The sequence below is a fragment of the Peromyscus maniculatus genome, chromosome 11 (assembly GCF_049852395.1).
Source record: "Peromyscus maniculatus bairdii isolate BWxNUB_F1_BW_parent chromosome 11, HU_Pman_BW_mat_3.1, whole genome shotgun sequence".
Lineage (NCBI taxonomy): Eukaryota > Metazoa > Chordata > Mammalia > Rodentia > Cricetidae > Peromyscus > Peromyscus maniculatus.
In genome coordinates, this window is record NC_134862.1 from 73,106,011 (window position 1) to 73,127,669 (window position 21,659).

Genomic DNA, 21,659 nt, shown 5'->3' on the forward strand with positions numbered 1-21,659 from the left:
CCGTAGTATTTTAGATATTAAAAGGTAATTAACATGACCTGTTAAATTCTACTGTTGTTATTGTTGTTACTATTTTAGTGTGTGTGTGTGTGTGTGTGTGTGTGTGTGTGTGTGTGTGTGTTGGCACATACATGTCATGTTTGTCATTATTATTAACTTTCTTACAATACAAACACTATTATGTCCGTGACTGGTTTTAGATTGCCTTTAATTGGCCGGATTCAAATTTCATATGCTGTCTTATCTCTTTCACATTTTGTACTCAAGGTATTTCTAAGTCCCCAAAACTAGGGCCAAAAGCTAGAACCTGGGGGTTGTATTTAGGGATTGTATTTAGGGTTTAAATTTCAGACAAGCCATTAACAAGGACTTCCACTAGGGGGTGAGCAAGGGAAGAAGGAGGAAAGAAACTTGAGTTGGGCCAAGTCTTCCAGAGAGAGCTAATCAAGTTTAACAGCATTGTAACTGTATCTGAAGTGACTCTTTCTCTGCAGCACTTTCAGGGTCTCCTACCTCAAAGTCAGTTGTTTCTAGAACCAAACAACAGGGAAACCAAAGGGAAGCAGGGAGAGAAGGAAGGGAAGGATGCGCAGGTGAACAGAAAAGACTCAGTGGATGTGCTGAAGACTGCAGTTGCCACAGCTTCTAGCCAGCTACTGTGCTCTCAGGGCAGATGATTGAGACCCGCTTAAGAAAGGGGTGGGGAAAAAGAAAGAGAGATGAGAAAGGGGAAGAAAAGGGGGAGGAGGATGTGAGACTGGGTTAGAGAAATGAAAGAAAGCAAGCCCCGTTGGTAACACTTAGCACATTCTTCCTGAGTGCTGCACGCCCTCCTTGTGCAAGAACCTCAGAGCCCCAGGTGCTGAAGGCTGAGGGCTGCAGGGGAACTGCAGAGAGACCCAGCGAGCCATGGTGAGCCTTCTAGCTTGTAAGATCTCTAGACATTCAAATATTTCCTTGGGCTTGAAGAGGCAGGTGGCAAGGGGCAAGAAGCTGTCGTTTCTGATTTTAAGAAAGATAGAAACAAGCAAACAAAACAGCATGTTGTCTCAAAAAAGTGACTCTGATCTGTCTCTTGCTGACTTGTTCCCTTGGTGTTGGCTCTGTTGAGATTCTGAAAGAGGTGCTATTGAGATTAGGACTGTGCCGTGGCACCAAGGGGCTACCTGAGAAATGATAGACAAGCACAACTAGTCTTAAGATGTACAGAAAAATCTATGGCTTCGTTGTTTGCGCTGTTCAAAATGTACTGCTTCCTACTTGGAAAAGATGAATTGTTTTCCTTTTGTGGTGTGGCTATATCATTCACTCACGAATCCATCATGACTTAGTGTGAGAAGACAGCAAATTTGAACTTCATTAGTCCATTAAACACCAATGAACATTAAAAACATGCACTCAAAATAGTGTTTAGTCTGATTGAAAGCTCAGCCCAAGGTTACTAAAATGCAGAAAAAAAAAACCATCCTCTTAATAATGATCAACAGCTTGGGACTGAAACATGGAAACAAAATGAAATAAAACAGTGCACCAGTTTGGAGTAAATTTGTTGCCATTGTTTTCAGCCACATCCCCCAAATATTTTACTTTGGATAAAGCATTAGTCTGATGAGCTCTATTTTTTTTTTTTAAAGAAAATTGTAGGGCACCACCTTAAGGGAGTGTAAGTTTGTAGTGAAAAGTTCAAATATCATTTTCCCTTTCATTTACAGGTGTTTCTATGGAGATGTCAGAGTACTCACTGGGGCTCATGGAGCATCCTCAAGCTGTGGGTCTGGACAGTGCTCTGCTGTGGTAAGTCCTTCGTAGTTTGCTAAGCCTTTATAGTTTGTGATTATTCTTTGCTTAATATCCATTGAGACTCTACAGCTGCAGGGGAAATAATCAGGTAGATAGCTATTAATTCTTTTTTTTTTTTTGGCTATTAATTCTTTTAAGGACTCTCTGTTCTTCCTTTGATCTTCTGCATTTCTCTGAGCCTAACACCAGCATTATGTACCCCATTCTCTAGTGAAGAGCCCTAACCCTGAGAACTGCACCATGACCTTCCACTATGAAGTAATGCAGCTAATTGGGAAACCTCTAATAACACACTTACCACCTGGAACACTTACTTATTTTACATCCTACTTTCTATTAATAGTTTTCTGTGCACCAAGTGAACGTTTATGGTTACAGTGTGGGTTGCTTAAGGGCTAGGTTTTTGTTTATGTTTGGGGAGGGTTTTTTTTTCTGTCTTTCTACTGATGTTACATGTTTTACATTTTAAGCCTCAGAGACTCTTCATCAATAAATTTGAACTTTTTAAACCATTGCCTAAGATACTCATGTTTCCTTCTTCTTTAACTTGGATTTTCAGCTCAGAACAAGTGAGCACATTCTGTCTTTGTTTTGTTAATTTTTCTTTACTTTTGAGAGTTTTATACATGTACAATAAAATATGATCATATTTATATTCCTTTTGCCCCTTCAACTTACCCCATGTCACTCCCAACATGTCCTTCCCAACTTCCTTTCTTTTTTTTCTTCCTTTTTTTTTTTTTTTGGATAACCTGTTAAGTCCAGTTAGTGCTACCCATATGTTTATGATGTGATCCTTCTGCTGGAGCTTGGGAAACCTAGCAGTGGCTACATCCTCAGAAAGAATGGTGCTCCCTCCCCAGCAGCTGCTCCCTGCCAATAGCTCCTCAGTAGGGGATGGGGCCAGAGATCCTCTACCCCATCTATGCTTGATCTTGTGCATGTCTTGTGTAGACAATCACAGCTGCTGTGAGCTCAAGATTGAGTTCACCACGTCATGTCCAAAAGACCGCATTGCACAGCGCCCCTCCCCATCCTCTGGCTCTTACATCCTTTGTGTCTTTTCTGCAATGAGCCTTGATGGTTGTTGGTTTAACAGAGATGTCCCATTTAGGGCTGAGCACTGAGTCTCTTATTCTCAGAATTTAACAGTTACGCATCCTTCTATTGACTGCTATTCACTTGAGAAAGAAATCTCTTGATCCAGGTTGAGAGCAGCTTAGGACTACGGGCTTAAGCAAAAACATTTAGAAGGAAGTTTTGGTATTTCTCTGTAGTACTCACCTTATGAAGTAAAAACTCAATGAATTGATGGCTGTTAAATCTTTTATTTTACTTCACAGAGATCATACCATACTTAGAAGGCCAATGTCATCATGGTCACTGTGTACAATTATGTGTTGTGTTTGCTTTCTTCAAACCCCTCATGTTTGAAGCTCCCATATGTTTACTGGATACCATTATTTGAGTATCTTTGAATATAGAACATGATGTAGTCAATTTTGTGTCTTTGAATTATTTTTTATGTATATTGCTCTTTCTTTACAATGAGTCTAGATGCACAACAATTGGACAATGTATGGAGGCTTACCCAATAGCAGCTTATTCTACAATAAGGTTTCATCTTTTTATGTTCCAGAAAAGTACTTAAAGTTATGTCACTGTGTTTCCTGATCCTATTTTACTTTACCTAAAAGAGAAATTTTGTATGTGTTCTGTGTTAGCCTTTAGGAAGTTATCCCAGAACTAGAAAATATAGTGTGAAGTTTAGAGCTGTTAGTGACATATATTTCTAAAAATATATTGGACAAATTACACTTGAAAGAATTTTGAGAAAGGTTTTCCATTAAAATAAATCTACAAAGATATATTTATGAATACTTGTCCTTGAGTAGGATCCAAGTCTGCTAATGGCTAACAATGTGAACCTAAGATGCATGCCTGTTCTCTTGGGCTCTTGTTTCTTCCTCTCTGAGTGATGGGCAGCCTGCATCAGTGCCTGGTCCTAGAACATCCTATGAGTCATCATATTTTCCGGTGTTTTTCAGACTTCCTGGCACACTATGGAACTCACTGTTGGACTTACCACTATTCTGAAAAATCCATGAACTGGGAAAATGCTAGAAAATTCTGCAGGGAAAATTACACAGATTTAGTGGCCATACAAAATAAGAGAGAAATTGAGTACTTGGAGAAGACCTTGCCCAAAAACCCTACTTACTACTGGATAGGAATCCGGAAGATTGGAAAAACATGGACATGGGTAGGAACCAACAAGCCTCTCACTAAAGAAGCAGAGAACTGGGGAGCTGGGGAGCCCAACAACAAGAAGTCCAAAGAGGACTGCGTAGAAATCTACATCAAGAGGGAAAAAGACTCTGGGAAATGGAATGATGACGCCTGCCACAAACGAAAGGCAGCTCTCTGCTACACAGGTGGGCAGTGACCAGACTCCTGTCCGACTCTGACTTGGGAGGACCAAAGTTGGAATAATCCGACTCATTACCTAGAAACTGCTAGTTCATTCTGAAATAATCCTACATAAGCCTTAAGTACAGCACTTCTGGGTATTCTGTATGTAAAGCTGGTCCCTGGGCTCAACCACTAGGTCAGGCTCTATTCAGGTTGTACGTTATGTGGGAAATAGAGATAGACAGCCTGTGTCCCGGTGACAGGCAGGAAATTCATTCTAAAAGCAAATAAATGTCTATAGCCAAATGGCTAGACAATCCCATAAATAACAATTTTAGTATGTATTATTGTGCAAAAATGTTATGAGTACTTAAGCAAATCTTTCTTGTTTATTATAATAGTGTCAAACAAAAGCTTTTTGTGTGTGTGAGGAAGGGAGTATGGATGTAATCACACTAAAATGTCTTTGTCTTATCTGCTTATAGCCTCTTGCCAGTCAGGGTCTTGCAGTGGCCATGGAGAATGTGTGGAAACCATCAACAATTACACCTGCAGCTGTAATGAGGGATTTTATGGCCCCCAGTGTCAGTATGGTAAGCCTCTTCCTTTTTGATTGTTCGCTTGTTTCTTCTCACCCCTAGTCACAAGAACCGTAATAGCTTAGGAGAGCAGCTGGTTGGGGCAAAATGATACACCAGGAACAACCTAATATGAAACATTCTAAGAAATGGGAAGTTCTGAACAGAAAATTGGGCTTTCACAATGCTGTCTTCCTGAAAACATTTCATAAGCCAACGTGCAGTTTCAATTTACTTCACAAGTGTTTTGAAGTACCACAAAGAACGAGGTGTTGAGATTTGCCAAAACTGAGCAGATTACAATAAGAAACGAGGTCTTGAGCCAGGCAGTGGTGGCGCACGCCTTTAATCCCAGCACTCAGGAGGCAGAGCCAGGTGAATCTCTGTGAGTTTGAGGCCAGCCTGGGCTACCAAGTGAGTTCCAGGAAAGGAGCAAAGCTACATAGAGAAACCCTGTCTCGAAAAACCAAAAAAAAAAAAAAAAAAAAAGAAACCAGGTCTTGTGGATCCCTGCTTTCAAGGATGTCATAATCGAATGAGCTTGCTGGATTAAGCAGAACTCTGAAAACTGACAGAAACAATTATATTTACCATCAGGAGAGTGAGGTATCTGGAAGGCACTCCTGCTCTTCTATAGACAGACACAATGAGGAATAGTAAAGGAAGAACTCACATATGATACACAGACTATGCACAGTTATTTAATAATAAATCCTGCCCTGGGTATTTGGGTATTTCTGGAGAATACAGAAGCAAGTTATGAAAGATTCTGTACTTATGGGTTAATTAATTAATAGAAATTAATTAATTAATTAGAAATTAATCAGTTAATTAATTAAATAGAAATTAATCAGTTAATTAATAGAAATTAGGTATGTTCAACGATCAAGCTTGAAGGAATATGATATGAACGGGAATAAGCTTGTGGGGAAATCTAATAAAATCACTTGTCCTTTATTTGCAACGAGTGTCCACTCAGTGTCTTACCACTGACACTGAGGGCCATCATCCTAGAAATGACACAAAGGAGTTCTGCTAGGACCTCCATGAAAAGGGGTGGAAAGAGTCATTGGGAGCCTCATGAAGCCACTCAGAGATGCTGGGGTAGACCTGGAAAGGAGAGAGCACACGTGTGCAAAGTCCGAGGCTTGGACTCAGTCAACGACTCCAGGAAGGAGGATCAAATCCTTTGAGGCTGGCTGAGTTTCAAAGTGTGTTTGATGTGTCTAACACACACAACGGAAAGCTATAAGAAGAAGAAGAAAAGTAATGTTTTTCAGGAATAAAGGACTGAAACTAACATTAATTTCAGTATTAACCAGCTGAATAGATCTGACTAATTCGCTAATCCCCAAGCTGGGACTCTCCTCAAACACTTCCCTCTACCGTATTGTTGGTCTGTCCATTTATGCCACTCCTTTTTAAACATCGTGTTTTCTTGCTTGCTTTCCATCATATACTTTTCTGATTGTCTTTTTAAGTATAATAATTTCTCCCGGGTTCTTCCATTGGTACTTATCCAAGGCCATAAACCCTTAGTCTTAGCATCTCTCTCTTATCATTTTTTTCTGACTGGGTGTGTTTCTTTCATCAAATTTCCTGAATTTTGTGGATTCATACACCTATATGATCTTTGGAGTGACAAACCTGTCTTTAGCCATGACCTCTAAATATGCTAAGGATGTTGTCTTGGATGTCTACAAGTCAAGTGTCCCAAGGCAGTGTGTGTGTGTGTGTGTGTGTGTGTGTGTGTGTGTGTAGTTGTAACCACATTACATGGAAATAACACACAAAATGACTCTGCTTCACTGTCACCTCCTCCAACACTTGTGTAAGATAACATAATGCAAATTCAGTTTTCAAAAACTTTACTTATTTTATGGGGCTGGAGAGATGGGTTGGCTTAAGAGCACTGGCTGCTCTTACAGAAGACCTGAGTTCAGTTCCCAGTATCCACATGGTGGCCCACAGATATCTACAACTCTGTTCCAGAGGATACAATGCCCTCTTCTGACCTCCTGTGGTTTCAGGCACACAAATGGTGCACACATAGATGTGCAGGCAAAATTCCCATACACATACAATTCAATAAAATAATTCTTATTAATTTAAAATTTTCTGGCACTATCATACTTGCATATAATGCACAGTGATAGCATTCACCCCCTTCCCCCATTCCACTTCTGCCAATTCCCTTCTTCTTCCCAACCAGCCCTCTTGTTAATTGCATTTTATAACTTGGTACTTCTCCAATTTCTCTCCTGCTTGTCTACTAGCCTTGCCCTTGGTGTCTTTCTCCTGTTACTGCTGTAGTCTCTAGATGAGCTCCAGAACTTTAAACTAGCTCCCTGAAAGTAAGTTACTCATACTGCAGGCAGGCTGATGATGAAAAATAATCAGAACATTAAACACACACACACACACACACACACACACACACACACACACACACACACACGACCATTCACTCTTTAATTTGTCCCTATCATTTATCTTGGTAAAATCTGAGCTCATTAAGTTTACAAAGGATGCTTGATACATAGCAGGTACTCAGTAGTGGAATGAAAATGATGAGTACTTTGTCTCTGCTGCCCTCTCCCTATACATACCTCAGATGGTGCTCTGACTCATCAATATCAATGTTTTGGCAATTGTCTGCTTTCCACATACACTTTGTGTTCTGGTAGCTTTGTTAATGATCTTCTCTATGATTCTACATGTGGATCACAAACCTGGTCATCTTTAAAACATAGTTCAGAGACCACTTCTTCTTAGAATATTTCTTTGGACCCCAAGACAGACCAATAATTATCAAGTATCAGAGACAAGACTCAAATCCATCTGATCCTCATAACCCTTTCCAACCTTGCTTCTTTTCTCCCCATTAAAGTGGTCCAGTGTGAGCCTTTGACAGCCCCAGAACTGGGTGCTATGGACTGCACTCACCCCTTGGGAGACTTCAGCTTCCACTCACAGTGTGCTTTCAACTGCTCTGAGGGATCAGAACTACTTGGGATTGGAGAGACACGCTGTGGACCAGATGGGAACTGGTCATCCCTAGAGCCAGTCTGTCAAGGTACGTGACTTCAGAGCCGATTCTTTATTGTGACAAGCTTGTGCCTACAATCTGAGAAAACATAGAGGAGTCTTGCCTAGAAGTCTATTTCTTCTTCTACATATAATTCAACCCAACTTTGGTTGTAGTTTGAAGCTTTTCAAAAGGTTTTCTTTTTTGCCTTACTAAAATGAAAGGCAAAACTCCAAAACAAATAAGCAAAAAAACCCAAAAGTCAACTGGCACTCTATAATGTGATTGATGGCAATACATTGGAGTTATACTCTATTTTATTTTTTCTCATTGTCATCCCATAAAGCCTTGATGAACCTCAGTTGAACTTTGGTTCCTCTCCTTTCAATAACACCCATTTTATGTGGTGCCCTACTTAGCACCAACCAGTTTCCCTCAGAGGTAGTAGAGGTCTTTCTTGGTTGTTGCATTTGGTACATTTTAAAAGTCATCTTTTACTTGTTTTTCTCCTGTGATAGAGCTCAGGAGAATAACAATAGCTGTGAAAAACAAAGGCCATGCTCTCTATTGTTTTCATCTGAAACAGAGTAGGTTTCACCCTCTTTTGACTGACAAGGTTTGCCACACATAGATGGAAAATAAAAACTGGTGGGGTTTGTGTTTATAAAGTTCTGGTTAGGCTTTCTACATTTATATTTCTGGTTCCCTAGTTTAATTCTCTAATGAAACCAAAAATCCATCATTGAAGTCATAGGACTCAATGGATGTTAAGTGATGAATTGTATGAAGTTAAGCCCGCTTTGGGGGATGGGGGTGTCTGTCAACTGCTTGAGTAGATGTCACAACACATGAGAAGACTGGAATCTTTGCAGGCACTGAGAATGTGCCATGCATGCTCTTGAGCCCAAGGCTGTACAGTATGGCATTTCCAGTAGGGTTGGCACGTTCCCATGCTGGGGCAGCAGCCTGGATTGACTACCTTATGCCACCATGGGCTATTGGAGCCTTGTTGGCTCCATCCCTGACCAACTGTTACTCAATATCACATTTTAAAAAATCCTGGAAGCACTGTCAAAAGTAATTGCTACAAATTAGAAAATTAGAAATGTCTAGATTCATGTGGATGGTTCCAGTGATTAAGTCTAGTGGCTTTGGTTGAAAACTTGTGAGTGGGGGCTGGAGAGAAGGCTCAGTGCTTAAGAGTATTTGTTCCTCTAGCAGAGGACCTGGATTGGGTCACATTAGGTGGCTCACTACCACCTGTAATTCTAGTTAAAGATAATCCTATGCAGCTCATACACACATGCAGGTACTCATATGCATAAAAGTTAAAAACAAAATGAAACAAAGAGCCTCAGGACTAATAATGAGACTGACAGTGGGACAAGAGAGGTTAAAGGAGGTGGTTTGAATGTGATCAAACTGCAATGCACACATCATCTATGGAAATGTCGTAATGAAATCCATTATTGTGGATAATTAGTTTATGCTAATAAAAGCTTGACAAATGCCTTTGGTCACCAACACTGTTCCGTGTTGTTGTGTCCCTGCTGAAGTGACTGCATGCCAGCCTCTCACGGCCCCTGATCTGGGAGCGATTGAATGCAGCCATCCCCTGGCCAACTTCAGCTTCGCTTCTGCTTGCACCTTCTCCTGCTCTGAAGAAACCGACTTAATTGGGGAGAGAGTAACTGTCTGCGGGTCAGATGGCGTCTGGTCCAGTCCTCGTCCAATATGTCAAAGTGAGTAATTTTGCTCAGAAGTACTGGGGACTTGAAGGGGGAGCTGGATGACTAGCAGAAGGTGGGAAAGAGCTAACAAACATTTACATTCCATTTCCCTCAATACACGTGGCCTAAAAATGTGTGTGCACTCGCGTGCTATAAAATCCTTGGCTATTCTCAGGCTCTCCTCTAATGATAATTATCTTTTTCAATCTCAGCTCTCTTCTTACTTTTAAACTCATTGTCTACTGATTTATGTATTACCCATATTTTCTATTCCACCACAACCTGATTTCCCTGTCAGTCCTTTAATATGCCTCTTCAAAGGTCACCAATGATTACCAAACTCCCAACACAGTGGAAAGTTCTCCATTATCCTAAGCTGAGTCTTCCAAATCTCTCTGTGCATGAGAAGAGCCATGTCTTCCTCATCTTTGTCTATATACCCCCAACAGAGAACATTAAAAAATGCTAAAAATAAGTGAGCATTACATTAGCTTATGAAATAGCAGCTCCCAATGTCTGCCCTGATACCGTCTGTACAGAGTACAGAAGATTGGGCCCTGAAGAAGCTGTCAACGAAGATCTCTGGGCATTTGGAGTAGAGTGCTGGTGGAGGCAGGGAGGGGTAGAGCGGACGTTACAGTAAGGCTGTATGCCAGGCTTATTCAGTACATTTCCTTTTGAGTCGACTCAGTTTTCATTTCCTCATCGTTAGCAAATGAACAGTTGCCAATACATAAAAGTAGATTCCTTCACCTGGGGGTGTCAAAAGATAGATTTTTTTTCAGATTAATATTTTTTTCAATGAAAGGCTGTAAACAAAACTAGTTTGTATTTACAAAAGCATATGTGGAAGTGTCCTTTTAATTTACTTGGGTGGAAATGAAGGCAAGTGGCGCCACCACTGCATCACTTTAGATCACTGCAGATCCTGGACATATAAGCAATAACAGTTTTGCACACCTCCTAACTAAGGAATAGTAACACCTTCCTTTGATTGACAACTTACCCAGCTCAGATCACCGACTTCATTTTCTTTGCCGTTATATATTAAGCTTTCTAGCCCTTCTCTGTGCTCAGAAGGCAACCTTTAAATGAGACCAGGGACAGAACATCATGCTGACTACTTCTTGTCGGGATTTTGGACTCATCCCCAGGCACCAGGCTAGAGGCTAGCCCAGTTGGATACTCATCATGGGCCTTCCCATACTACTTTCCTCATCTGCTGTATATGTTATTATTGGGGGACTATCAGGAGACCAAAATGCCAAATATCATAAGGAAATAATGCTCTTACCATATGCCTTACTGACTCCTCTTTCAGAGACGGACAGAAGTTTCTCAAAGATCAAGGAAGGCAATTACAACCCCCTCTTCATTCCGGTGGCTGTCATGGTTACCGCATTCTCGGGGCTGGCATTTATCATTTGGCTGGCAAGGAGGTTAAAAAAAGGTAGGTGTGTTCAATAACATCAAAGTAAAAACAATTTTTAAGTAGAAAAAAAATGAGAAAGAAACCCCACAGGAAATAAAGTGCAAGACATTTAACCGAAGCAGGTGCCAAGTGACTTCTATGCTCTGTAGACATAAGTCCCTGGAGACACTGAGCTTGACGTACATATTTATTCAAAAGAGGTCAGCCAATGGTTCACCCTCAGCAGACCTTTTCATGACAGCTTGCTATGAGGAGCTTAGCTAAATGAGACACTGTAAGGGTTCTTTGGTTCTATATCTGTTCGAAGAGAGGATACATTGCCAGCGTCTTCCAGGAGCCTGGATGAGTTTGATCTTAGCACTACAGTACATTGGGAAAGGAATCTATTACCATCTAAGGTTTTCAAACATCTGATGTCTTTAAGAGTCGCATAACTGTCTGGGTATTGACACATGGAAGTTGTATTGCCCTTAGAAGAAATCCTTGCGGATTTTCTCTGGAATCTATTCACTGAGGCTGTAACCTTGTACACCATGTATATATTGGGGAAAGAAGGCAGAAAGTTGGCAAAAGAAGAAAAGGTAAAAAGGAGGGCTTCCTCAAAACTTCATTCTCTGACACCCAGGAAATAGAATGCTACATGAGAATACAATATTCCTCCTTTTTCCCCCTTCCTCCCTCCTGGATACCTTTACCTTCAGGCGAGATCAGTATACCAGCCACAGGCTCACAGTCTTCAGCAGCCTTTGGGTGTGCACAGCCACCTTTGCCCGAGTTCATCTAGCAGATCTATTCAAAACTGTAAAATTCATATACCCCTGCAGCTTTCAAGATACCCCTGTATTAAGGTCAGGGACCATGAATGACCTTAAAACAACTGCTGACTCCTATGTGCTACTTCCTGTGATGTAAGCTGATAGCCATTTAAATTTCCTTTCCATGAGATTCATTACTGTGGATTTTGTTAGCCAGCCCAAGTGCATTGGCAATTGAAAGAATATTATCTACCACTGTGATCTCCCACTATGATCTCCCACTATGATTTGATCTTCTGTCCAAATTTAAAAATAAGAGGTGGTAGATTCATTTTCCACCAATCCATAAAGACAACGGAGGGTGCACTACCTGTGTTCAAGAACACCACTAACTAAAATGTGTCAGCACTGAACAGGTTCAATGTCTGTTCTGCTGGTGGAAATTCCATAAGTTTGGATACTACTGCCACACAAGATATACCAAGTACTGACTACAGCACCAGCACAAAACAAAGGATGACATTTTCCTTCCACCGTTGACAAGTCTTTTCACTGAGACTTCAAAACCTCACTCCAACTGTCTTGCTGCCTTGAGTTGAGAGCAAGGCAGTCATTCATCATACGTGCTCCCTGAATAAGGTGGCTACCTCTTCAATAACTTCAAGGGTGATAAGTCCTATTATAAAGGAGGGTAGTGACCCCCAAATTCCATCCCTTTCCTAGGTGGTTGTAGATTCAAAGGAATGGAATCAAAGTCACATGTGTTTGGTGGGCGCTAGCTGGCTAAGGCTGTGTTATGAGTGGGATGAGAACAGCCGTAGGTTGTTTTTAAAAGTTTTAACCTTGGAGTCAGTCATTTCTGTACAAGATCTCAAACTGATAACCTGAAAATGGCATGCCCCTGCTGTGGGAATCGGAGTGGGGCAAACAGGAAACAGATAACGGGCTCTTGGGCTAGTGACAGTTATGACATCAAAGAGAGTGCCAGCTCCCAGAGATCACTGACTCTGGAGGGAAATTTGGGGTAACTATACTGTCTTCAGTAGTTTTCAACTGTGAAACATCTACTGGTCTCTCCAGCTTGCGAGTGAATGACGTTATCCTCCAAAAATTTTAGCCATAAGTTGGCTCTTTACAACATGAATAGTGTCTCTTTTTTTTCCCCTGGAGAGACACTGGTAGAATTGGTGGCTAGGTCCCCAAGATAAACCCACAGATATTAAACACATGCATTTATAAGAATCATAGTGAAAATAATAATTTTGTACTTATGCATTAGTACATGTATGTTATCGTTTCATTGGGTTAATCAGACTGGAAAGGGGGACAGGTGACAATCCAGAGCATGAGTGTCAATGAAAGGACCAAACTTTCTTCTTTCAGATGGATCCTGTGAACCTGGTGCAAGGGCTACCCATGCCCTAATCATCTTGGGGTCTAGTCAGCCTTCAGCTTTCTTTTCCTGGGGCCACAAACAAGCACTCTGGCTGAGGGCTCAGCGAGAAACACTCAGTACTCCTAACTTTTCTCATTCTCTAAGGCAATGGCATTTTTAGGCCAAGCTCGAAAATCATTCCTTCGTAGGAGCTCAAATCAGAGGTGGCTCTTCCATCCAGAATAGCACCTCTAAAAAACATTTGCTTTCAGGTTCATCCTCGGTTGGAAGAGTTTTCCACCTGACCCAACACACAGGGTTAGTCCAGTTCATGAAACTGAACTCATCTCTATTAGTTCTCTTCTCTTCAATAAACACTCCCTCAGTAGGACTAGATACTTCCTCAGTAGGACTAGACACTTCCTCAGTAGGATTAGGCACCCCCTCAGTAGGACTAGACACCCCCTCAGTAGGACTAGACACCCCCTCAGTAGGACTAGACACCCCCTCAGTAGGTCTAGGCACTTCCTCAGTAGGACAAGACACGCCCTCAGTAGGACCAGGTTTTGTTTATCTATTGTTATTGCTTTCATTGTTTCTAAAAGGGAAAAAAATTCATTTCTGTGAAGATGAGCAAACGGACTTGAACTTGATTCTCCCTGATCAACGTATTTGGTCCGTATCATCTGAAAGCTAAATTTTGAATGAAAAGGTTTGAAATACTAATTTCTAAAAATTTAAAAAATTTTAAAAAGCAGTTGGAGTTTTGTATATTATATTCCTTGCCTTGGCCTAAACATTTTAAGTACCAGTTCTTTAATTAACCCAATAAGAAAGTTACACTCTATGTGGGACAATTCTAGAATACCAACCAGCTTACAGTCACAGAAATACACGAAATCCTCCCCTCTCAAAGTGGTCTTCTTCTTAGACAGCTTTCTTTCTTTCTTTTTTTCCTTTCTTTCCGACAGACCTCAGTTCTTCAGACCATTAAGTAATCAATATTTACATTCTTTCCATTAAAAAAGAACATAGTTCAGTTCACAAAATACACACTGTACAGTCAACCAAAATTACCTAAAGTGTAAAGAAAAGAAAGCTCCAACTGAACAAGCAAAGCTAAATTGGAACCAAGGTTTATGTTAGGACACAAACATGTGTGTCATGGAGTCCTACCCACTTGACGGAAGTGACTTTCAGATCTAGATCCCATGCAGCCAGTCAAAGGAGAAAGCAGATGTGTATGAGATATGGATTTTATATATGATTGCATAAATAGATGAAAATACATTAGTTACTCAAATTAGGCTGCACGATTCCCACTGATTCTTACTAACTAATAAGATCAGAGTAAAATTCTCAGGATACACATAAGAGAAGCTCAGAGACATTGACACATTGGTTCACAGTGTTAGTACCTAAGTCCTTTAGGTAAGGGCTAGAGCTTGGATGAAGTGTGATATAAACTTATGAATGGGACACTGGGTCTGACCGGGAGGGAATCCAGCCTAGGCTCTGGCTTCAGGAGCAGCAGAGAAGGTGAAATGGAATCCCAAGAAGCACATTCATCATACTTGTTATGCTACAGCCCTGAATGTTCACTGGTACCCCAGATCCACGTAGTCACACATGGGTGCCCACTTATCAAATGCATAATGTACTTCAAAAGACAGTTATGGGGATGTGAACAATTTTAAAAAATTGAAATTGTCTACTTTTTGATGATACTGTTTTCCTATTCTCTCTTCTATTTTTAGGCAAGAAATCTCAGAAAAGGTAAGTTTTTCTATGAAGAATTTCCACATCTATTTTATCTTATCTCTATATTTCCTTAGGGTGCTTCCTGTTATAGTTAGAACAACAACCCCATGGTAGTTATTTATATAGGGGTCTCATACAAATGGCATTTCCAGGTAAGGTAGTTGAGCACTGGTTTCCATTAAAATCTTTAGGTTTTTGATGCTAGTGGAATTAAATGAATGTATGTACAAACATATCTATTAAGAAAGAATATTCCATATGATAGGAATGTTTCCTGGTAGTCTCTAAATTTTTCTTGAGGGTTAGAAGCATGCTGTTATGTTTCTTGTCTTAGCTTACAGGACCAACATCTAACTATTGAGAAACATCCAATTCAATGAGCATTTCCAACAACTAACCTATCTGTAACAAGGAACTGCCCAGGCACAGACCCTCAATACTTAACACAAAAGAGTAAATGACTACTACTCTAATAAGCACTGGCCTTCAGAAATGAGAAAAAGCTGTGGAGTGTGAACTCTACCCACTGCTTCCCTAAAGAAGCATTTGCTCCAGTCTGTACTCAATGCTCTAATTCTATCATTAGAGTAATAATGTAGATTGCTGGGGGAAAACACAGACACAAGGAAGAGTCTGGCCTATCTGGAAGGAATGAAGAAAAGGAGGATGAAAAGAGGTGTCAGAGAGAGAGATGAAGGAGTATGAAGAATATCCGGGAATCCCAGATCCTAAGGAAAGACAAAAATGGGAAGTCTCAAATGCAGTCAGAAGAACCATCACGTTTCCACTGTGTGCATTGAGGGCATCCATGGGAAGGCCACTTTCAGCACATAGAACAAGACAGAAGTCAGCATGAGGACAGGGCTGGAGGCAGAGCGTGTTCTGCTTTCTTTAGAATTTGCCACGAAGAAGGGGCGAGTGGTGGGAGTGGGGACAGAGCGTCAGTGGAGTCTTTTTTCACTCCGTTTTTCTTACTGTAATTGTGTAGATGGAGTCCTAGTACGCAAAGGGTCTCTTTGGGGGCTGGCCTCCTATCTCTGTCGCAGGAAACCCACAGGATGTGAAGATTTCTTTTGTGCTCCTACCCACTGAGTGAAAGTCTGTTGGCACATTCTGTCTAGCCAGAGTGGTGTTCTGGCCACAGCAACAGCTGCTTTGATAGCTGTAGAACAAAAGCAGTCCAGTTCAGTTCAAGGATTGGGAGGCCAGCTGAAGATGCTGGCCAAAAATAGTTAGCATAAAGTTAGTTACCAATTGCTTATTAACAGCTTGTTGGTTTTTTAATAATTACTCAAATAATAGTTGTTTATTGAACATTTTTATGTTGGAACAATGCTAAGCTTTACTGAGATACTCAAAGTATCAAGTCCTTGACTCTAACCGCAGGGAAATAATTATCTAATTGGAGAGTTAAGACAGAAATATTTAGAAGTGCAGAACAACAAAAGGCAGAAATGGTAATGGCTGATAAATGTTGTACTGATAAAAAAAAAATCATTGGTCTATGTGATCACAGAAAAATCTTACAAGAAAGGCAGAACCTGGGAGAGAATCATCAAAAGGTGCAGGATAGAAAAATAGCTCAAACAATGGCATAATAAGGTGGGTCTAAAAGCAATTTTGGGGGCCAGGATTGGAGATTCCTAGAGCCCCTAGTTTATTGAGGATCTGTGCAATTGAAGTTGAAAGGAAGAGTGTCTCCCTCACACCAGCACGTCCAGAGCAGTTCACTACCAGGTGTTCTAGAACCTATCAACTAATTGGCTGCCTTGTGACATCTCTCATTGATTAGCTCATAAAATTTTAGGCTAGAAAGATGGAGGACATGTTAAAACTATCTTTGTCATTATGTAAATAACTTACCTACAGGCCTTGAGCCAGTGACAGTGTTACAACAATAAACAATAGATTAAAAAATAAACTTTCATCAAATATACATTTCATGTTGCATACTATTCTTAGTGTTTTAAGTCTGAAATGATTAAATAGTGCCTACAAGTCTGTGTAGATAGGGAGCATTGCTATCGCTAATTACAGCAAAGAAACAGAAGAAGGGGAAATGACAGGAGCTTAAGGGAAGTCATTGAATAAAGGAAGAAGCTGAGATTTGTAGCACCTGCATCCAGGAATAATTCGGAGAAGCTGAGATTTGCAGTGCCCGCATCCAGGGATAATGCCTGATAACTGTTATACTTCTAGATCTCAGGCTCCTTGACTTCCAGGTTAACGTTGTTAGACCAGAGGCCCACCTCTTCCAGTAATGTGATTTATTTTCACACTAACCCATTGTGTGATAGCACTGAGGAAGGGTGGGGTGGAAGAAATAGGGTGTGTCTCTAGAACAAGCCAAGGGGAAGATGAACACTATGACACTAAACACCCTATGATTTTTTTTTCTGACTGAAGTTGATTCTCACAGTTCTTTGTACTCAATGCTATTAGTGTTTGGCTAATGAATGAATGACTCCTTGAGCATGTGTGGTTTTGATTCTTGCTAGCTATTTTGACTCTTCTGCAAACGGGTTCTGTTTATCACCTCATTTGGTTTCTAGTTTCTAAATTCTACCTGGGTAAAAGCTACACCCAAGATACACAGGAAGATATGATGCCAACCTCAGAGGAGGGTATGTGCGAGATTCTGCTTTCACAAACGTTTTTTATTTCTACACTGGCAAGCAAGTTTGCAGCTGTCATGGTGGTTTACCGTGACAGTTCATCACGAGACCAGAGCCTCAGAATCTGGTTCTCCTTTTGAAAGGTGCAAACACACAGAAATGTGGTTCTCCTCCACCCTTTCCAAGAATGGCACAGTTGAAACATAGAATATGGTGGCACCTATATTCACAAATCTAAATTTGTGACCATTTCTCTAAGTCATATTCCACCAGAATCTAGCATTTAGAGCTGACTATTGTTTTCATGGGTTTTTTTATTTTCTCTGGTCCCTCATTTCATTTGAGCATATCTGTGGTGGTATAGTGTTCCCCAAAATATTGTGTACCCTAATAAATTTATCTGGGGTCAGAGAACAGACAGCCACTAGATACAGAGGCTAGAAAATGGTGGCACTCATGCCTTTAATCCTAGCATTTCAGAGGCAGAAATTTATCTGGGATCTATGTGAGTTCAAGGCCACATTGGAAAGAGCCAGGCATGGTGACACACGCCTTTAATCACAGGAGTGAGCCTTCAATCCCAGGGAGTGATGGTAGAAAGCAGAAATGTATATAAGGCGTGAGGACCAGAAACTAGAGGCATTTGGCCTGGTTAAGCATTTGGCTGGTTAAGCTTTAGGCTTCTAGCAGCACAGTTCAGCTGAGAGCCATTCGGATATGAGGACACAGAGGCTTCCAGTCTGAGGAAACAAGATCAGCTGAGAAGTTGGCCAGGTGAGGTTAGCTGTGGCTTGTTCTGGTTCTCTGATCTTCCAGTTCACCCCAATACCTGGCTCAGGTTTGATTTTATTAATAAGACTCTTTAAGATTCCTGCTACACATATCACCTTCCACTCCCCCACCTCTCCACTGTAATTCAGCATGCAGTGTCCTTCAAGTGTTAAACATGGAAATCAGCAGTGTTGCAGAAATATGACAAGACGTGATCTGTGGACCAGCAGTAGGAACATCACTGGGGAGCTTCTTAGAGAATCAAGACTTCAGGCTGAATCAGAGTCTACATTTAAAATATTTACTTGGAGTGGGGGACTGTGCAGAGAGCTGACTCAGCAGCTAAGAGTGTATACCACTCTTGCAGAGACTCCACGTTCCTGGCATCTGCATTGGGTGTGGCTCACAACTGCCTGTGACTCCAACTCCTGGGACTCCGACACCCTCTTCTGGCCTCCTCAGACAACTTCACTCATAAGTGCACATACACACACACACACACACACACACACACACACACACACGCACAATTAAAAGCAAAATAAATCTTTAGAACATTAATTTGGGGGTGGTAATACATAAGTGTGTAAAATGTTGCTCCACTGTCTCTTCCCCATTTGTTTTAAAATGTTCCACATCCTGTCCACAATTCCCAACTGGAAGTAATTCCTTGATTCTCTTCATGTTAGTGGCTGTTTACCTATATTATTATTATTATTATTATTATTATTATTATTATTATTATTACTTTGCAATTTCCTTGCCTCTCTCAGATAGAGAATGTTCACCTGTGTTACTAACATTTTTATTTTTTTTGCCATTTTTAAAAACTCTGTAGTTTAATTTTTTAATCTGCTGCTTCTCTTTCAGGGTCCATGATCCATACTAACTCATCCTCTGTGAAAGGAAAAGTCACGAGGTACTAAAAAAACCACTGGGAAACAACCTCAAATACTCCCTCAAAGATTTTGCACACAGGCATCTCCCACACTGAAGATGAAATGTTTGCTTCAGTGTATCTGAAAGGATTTCTACATGACCAATAGTTCCTCTAACCTCCTCCCTGCCTCCTCAGCCCCTTAACCCTAGCCCATAATTTTTGTTTATGTAGCTCAGTATTTTATTATCTTTTCTGTGGAGGAACAAATAAGACTATTGAGGAAAAGGATTGCTGTGGAATATAAAAATGTCTGATTTTCTCTTTCCTAATTCTCGTTTCCTACTTCAATTCAGTACTGGACCCGATGCCAAGCACTGTGAAAATTTGAATCATCTGTAACTGGAAACTCATACTGCTTGCACATAGCCCATAAACTATGACAAAGCTGATTTAAAAGAAAGCTTTGCTTTCCACCTCCAAAGAATGGTGTTCTATCCAAGTTGGAAAAGTCTCCTTTGTACTGTAGCTCCGCTTTCTGTGAGCAGAAGCCACTGTGGTAGTTCACATCACCTTCCCTATCGTCTTTGCTTAGGTGGCTAACTTCTGCACACAGCATTTCACAGCCACTGAACAAATAAGAGAAAATCATCTGCACTGACTTTTAGTTTTGAGTTTTCCCTTCTCTTTACTAGACGTCACTAGCTTCCTTGGGGTCAGTGTTCTAACGGTCACTGACTGTTAATAATGACACAATCCACTGTCTTGGAGCTGCAGGTAATATATCTTAGATATTAGGAAGATGAGATAAAACAGGTAGAAAGATTCCTGGGCTCAGGCTGGAATGACACCTTTCCCTTTCCCCAATATCTCATACTCAAAAACATGAATTCTACTCTCTAAGTTTCAGGAGAGGTATCCCCCAACTCTTGCCACCTCTTTTATGACTAGCTCTTTAATTTGCCCAACCCATAGGCTATCTCATTTTTCAACTTCACTCTACAAATCTGTAACAGGATTCATTTAAATACAGCAGAATTTTTAAAACTGTTTGTCTGTAGTTTGTATATGAGAACATATGCTGTTTTTTTTTTTTTTTTTTTCCTAGATGCGATTGTACCTTTCTTGAGAGAAGAGATTGTGCCAGATCTCTGGAACTCCTAGTTTGTTGCTTGACACTTGGTAAATTGTTGGAACACAGTCCATGAAGAAAGCTGTGTGAGGAGATTTCTGAGAGCTTGTGAGAAAACTCCGAGTAAACAAGACAAGAGATCTGGAATTTCTGCTTCTGCATAACTGGATTTGTTCTTGAAATATGCTTTCACCCTTCCCGGTGTGAACAGGAGTGGGTTTTCTTCAGATTAGCCATCATTTTGTCATTATTATTCAGATAATGTTTCCAAGCACAGGTTGTCCTCGTGACTGTATATAACTTGAACTAATGTGTCCTTGCCCTCGTGACTGTGTAAGACAAAACTCACGTGACCTTACCCTCATGACTGTATACTGCCTGAATTCTCAAACTTTGCTCATATGACTTTGTCTAACCCTCAAAATACAAACTTTCTAATGACCTGAATAAAGATGATTTTTGTATGAGACTTCAGTCCACTCATTTTCAGTCTTCACTCTCCCAGGTTCATGCCACCAACTAGAATCGTAACAGTAAATGAATAAAATACATTCAAATAAACTAGAAAAAGTATATAAGTGCAGTGATAAGTATTCAGCTAACTTCAGCACCTGGATTTCTATGGGAGGACAGGACATTGTTAGAAACTGACTGAAGTTGGATGTAGTGGCACATGCCTTTAGTGTTTTCACTTGGGAGATAAAGACTGAGGCAGGCAGAGCTCTGTGAGCTCAAGGCCAACCTGGTCTACATAGTGAGTTCCAGGCCAGCTAGGGCTACATAGTGAGACCAAAACAAACAAATTACAAACAAATAAATACATTATGAGACATACATAAATAAATGAGAGAAAGAAAGAGAAAAAGAAAAGAAACTGGCTGGAAATATTTTCCTGTTTCATGACCAATGCTGGTTTTATGTACATTTTCACATCTGTGAGAGTATTTTTTTAAATAAGGATTTTTTTTCTTTCTTAAACTCATTTCAGATTCTATCACTATTGCAAAAGACCCTTCATCCAGTGTGTCTACTAGTAGGTGTCAATCACACTCACGTGGCTTAGGATGCACTCTACAGAGACGTATAGTACACAAAGATAGACTCAAGCACTCTCAGCCCTGCCTGAAATGCTTAGTCATTTAAAACATCGGGGACAAGGAACCAAAAAGAATGAGACTATTTCTTGAGGGGCACAATGTATAAAGATTTCAAAATGCAGTCTTCTATTCAGGACGTAAGTTTTATATGTGATTTTAAGGATTTTATTACAATGATGAGATAAATCTTAAAGACTATAGAGTTTATTACCTTGAGATTTAGTTTATTTGCCTTTAAAATAAGGAAGACTACCTGTTTACATCATAGGATTATTGTGATGTTGTGAAACTGCTTT

General features: G+C 40.5%; 1 protein-coding gene across 2 annotated transcripts; it reads left to right on the plus strand.

Annotated features, from left to right (window-relative positions):
- Nucleotides 1-780: 780 nt before the first annotated feature.
- Sell (selectin L) lies at nt 781-20,735 on the plus strand. Of its 2 annotated transcripts, XR_013043372.1 has the most exons (11): nt 781-912; nt 1,713-1,794; nt 3,849-4,235; nt 4,698-4,805; nt 7,681-7,866; nt 9,375-9,560; nt 10,870-10,998; nt 13,716-13,822; nt 14,868-14,886; nt 19,128-19,176; nt 20,243-20,283. XR_013043372.1 is itself a non-coding variant. In XM_006974761.4 (10 exons), exons 1-9 carry the CDS (start codon nt 910-912, stop codon nt 19,144-19,146), a joined length of 1,119 nt encoding a protein of 372 aa, XP_006974823.3. In that variant the 5' UTR covers nt 781-909; the 3' UTR covers nt 19,147-19,176; nt 20,243-20,735. The 2 variants fall into 2 exon arrangements, 1 of the variants encoding a protein (XP_006974823.3); XM_006974761.4 differs by lacking the exon at nt 13,716-13,822 and having other exon boundaries at nt 20,243-20,735.
- Nucleotides 20,736-21,659: the final 924 nt, after the last annotated feature.

Bases quoted from the DNA above. Each gene is read 5' to 3' on its own strand.
- Sell (XM_006974761.4), top strand. The intron at 1,795-3,848 runs GTAAGTCCTTCG...GGTGTTTTTCAG, and splicing joins CTGGACAGTGCTCTGCTGTG to ACTTCCTGGCACACTATGGA. The intron at 7,867-9,374 runs GTACGTGACTTC...TCCCTGCTGAAG, and splicing joins CCTAGAGCCAGTCTGTCAAG to TGACTGCATGCCAGCCTCTC.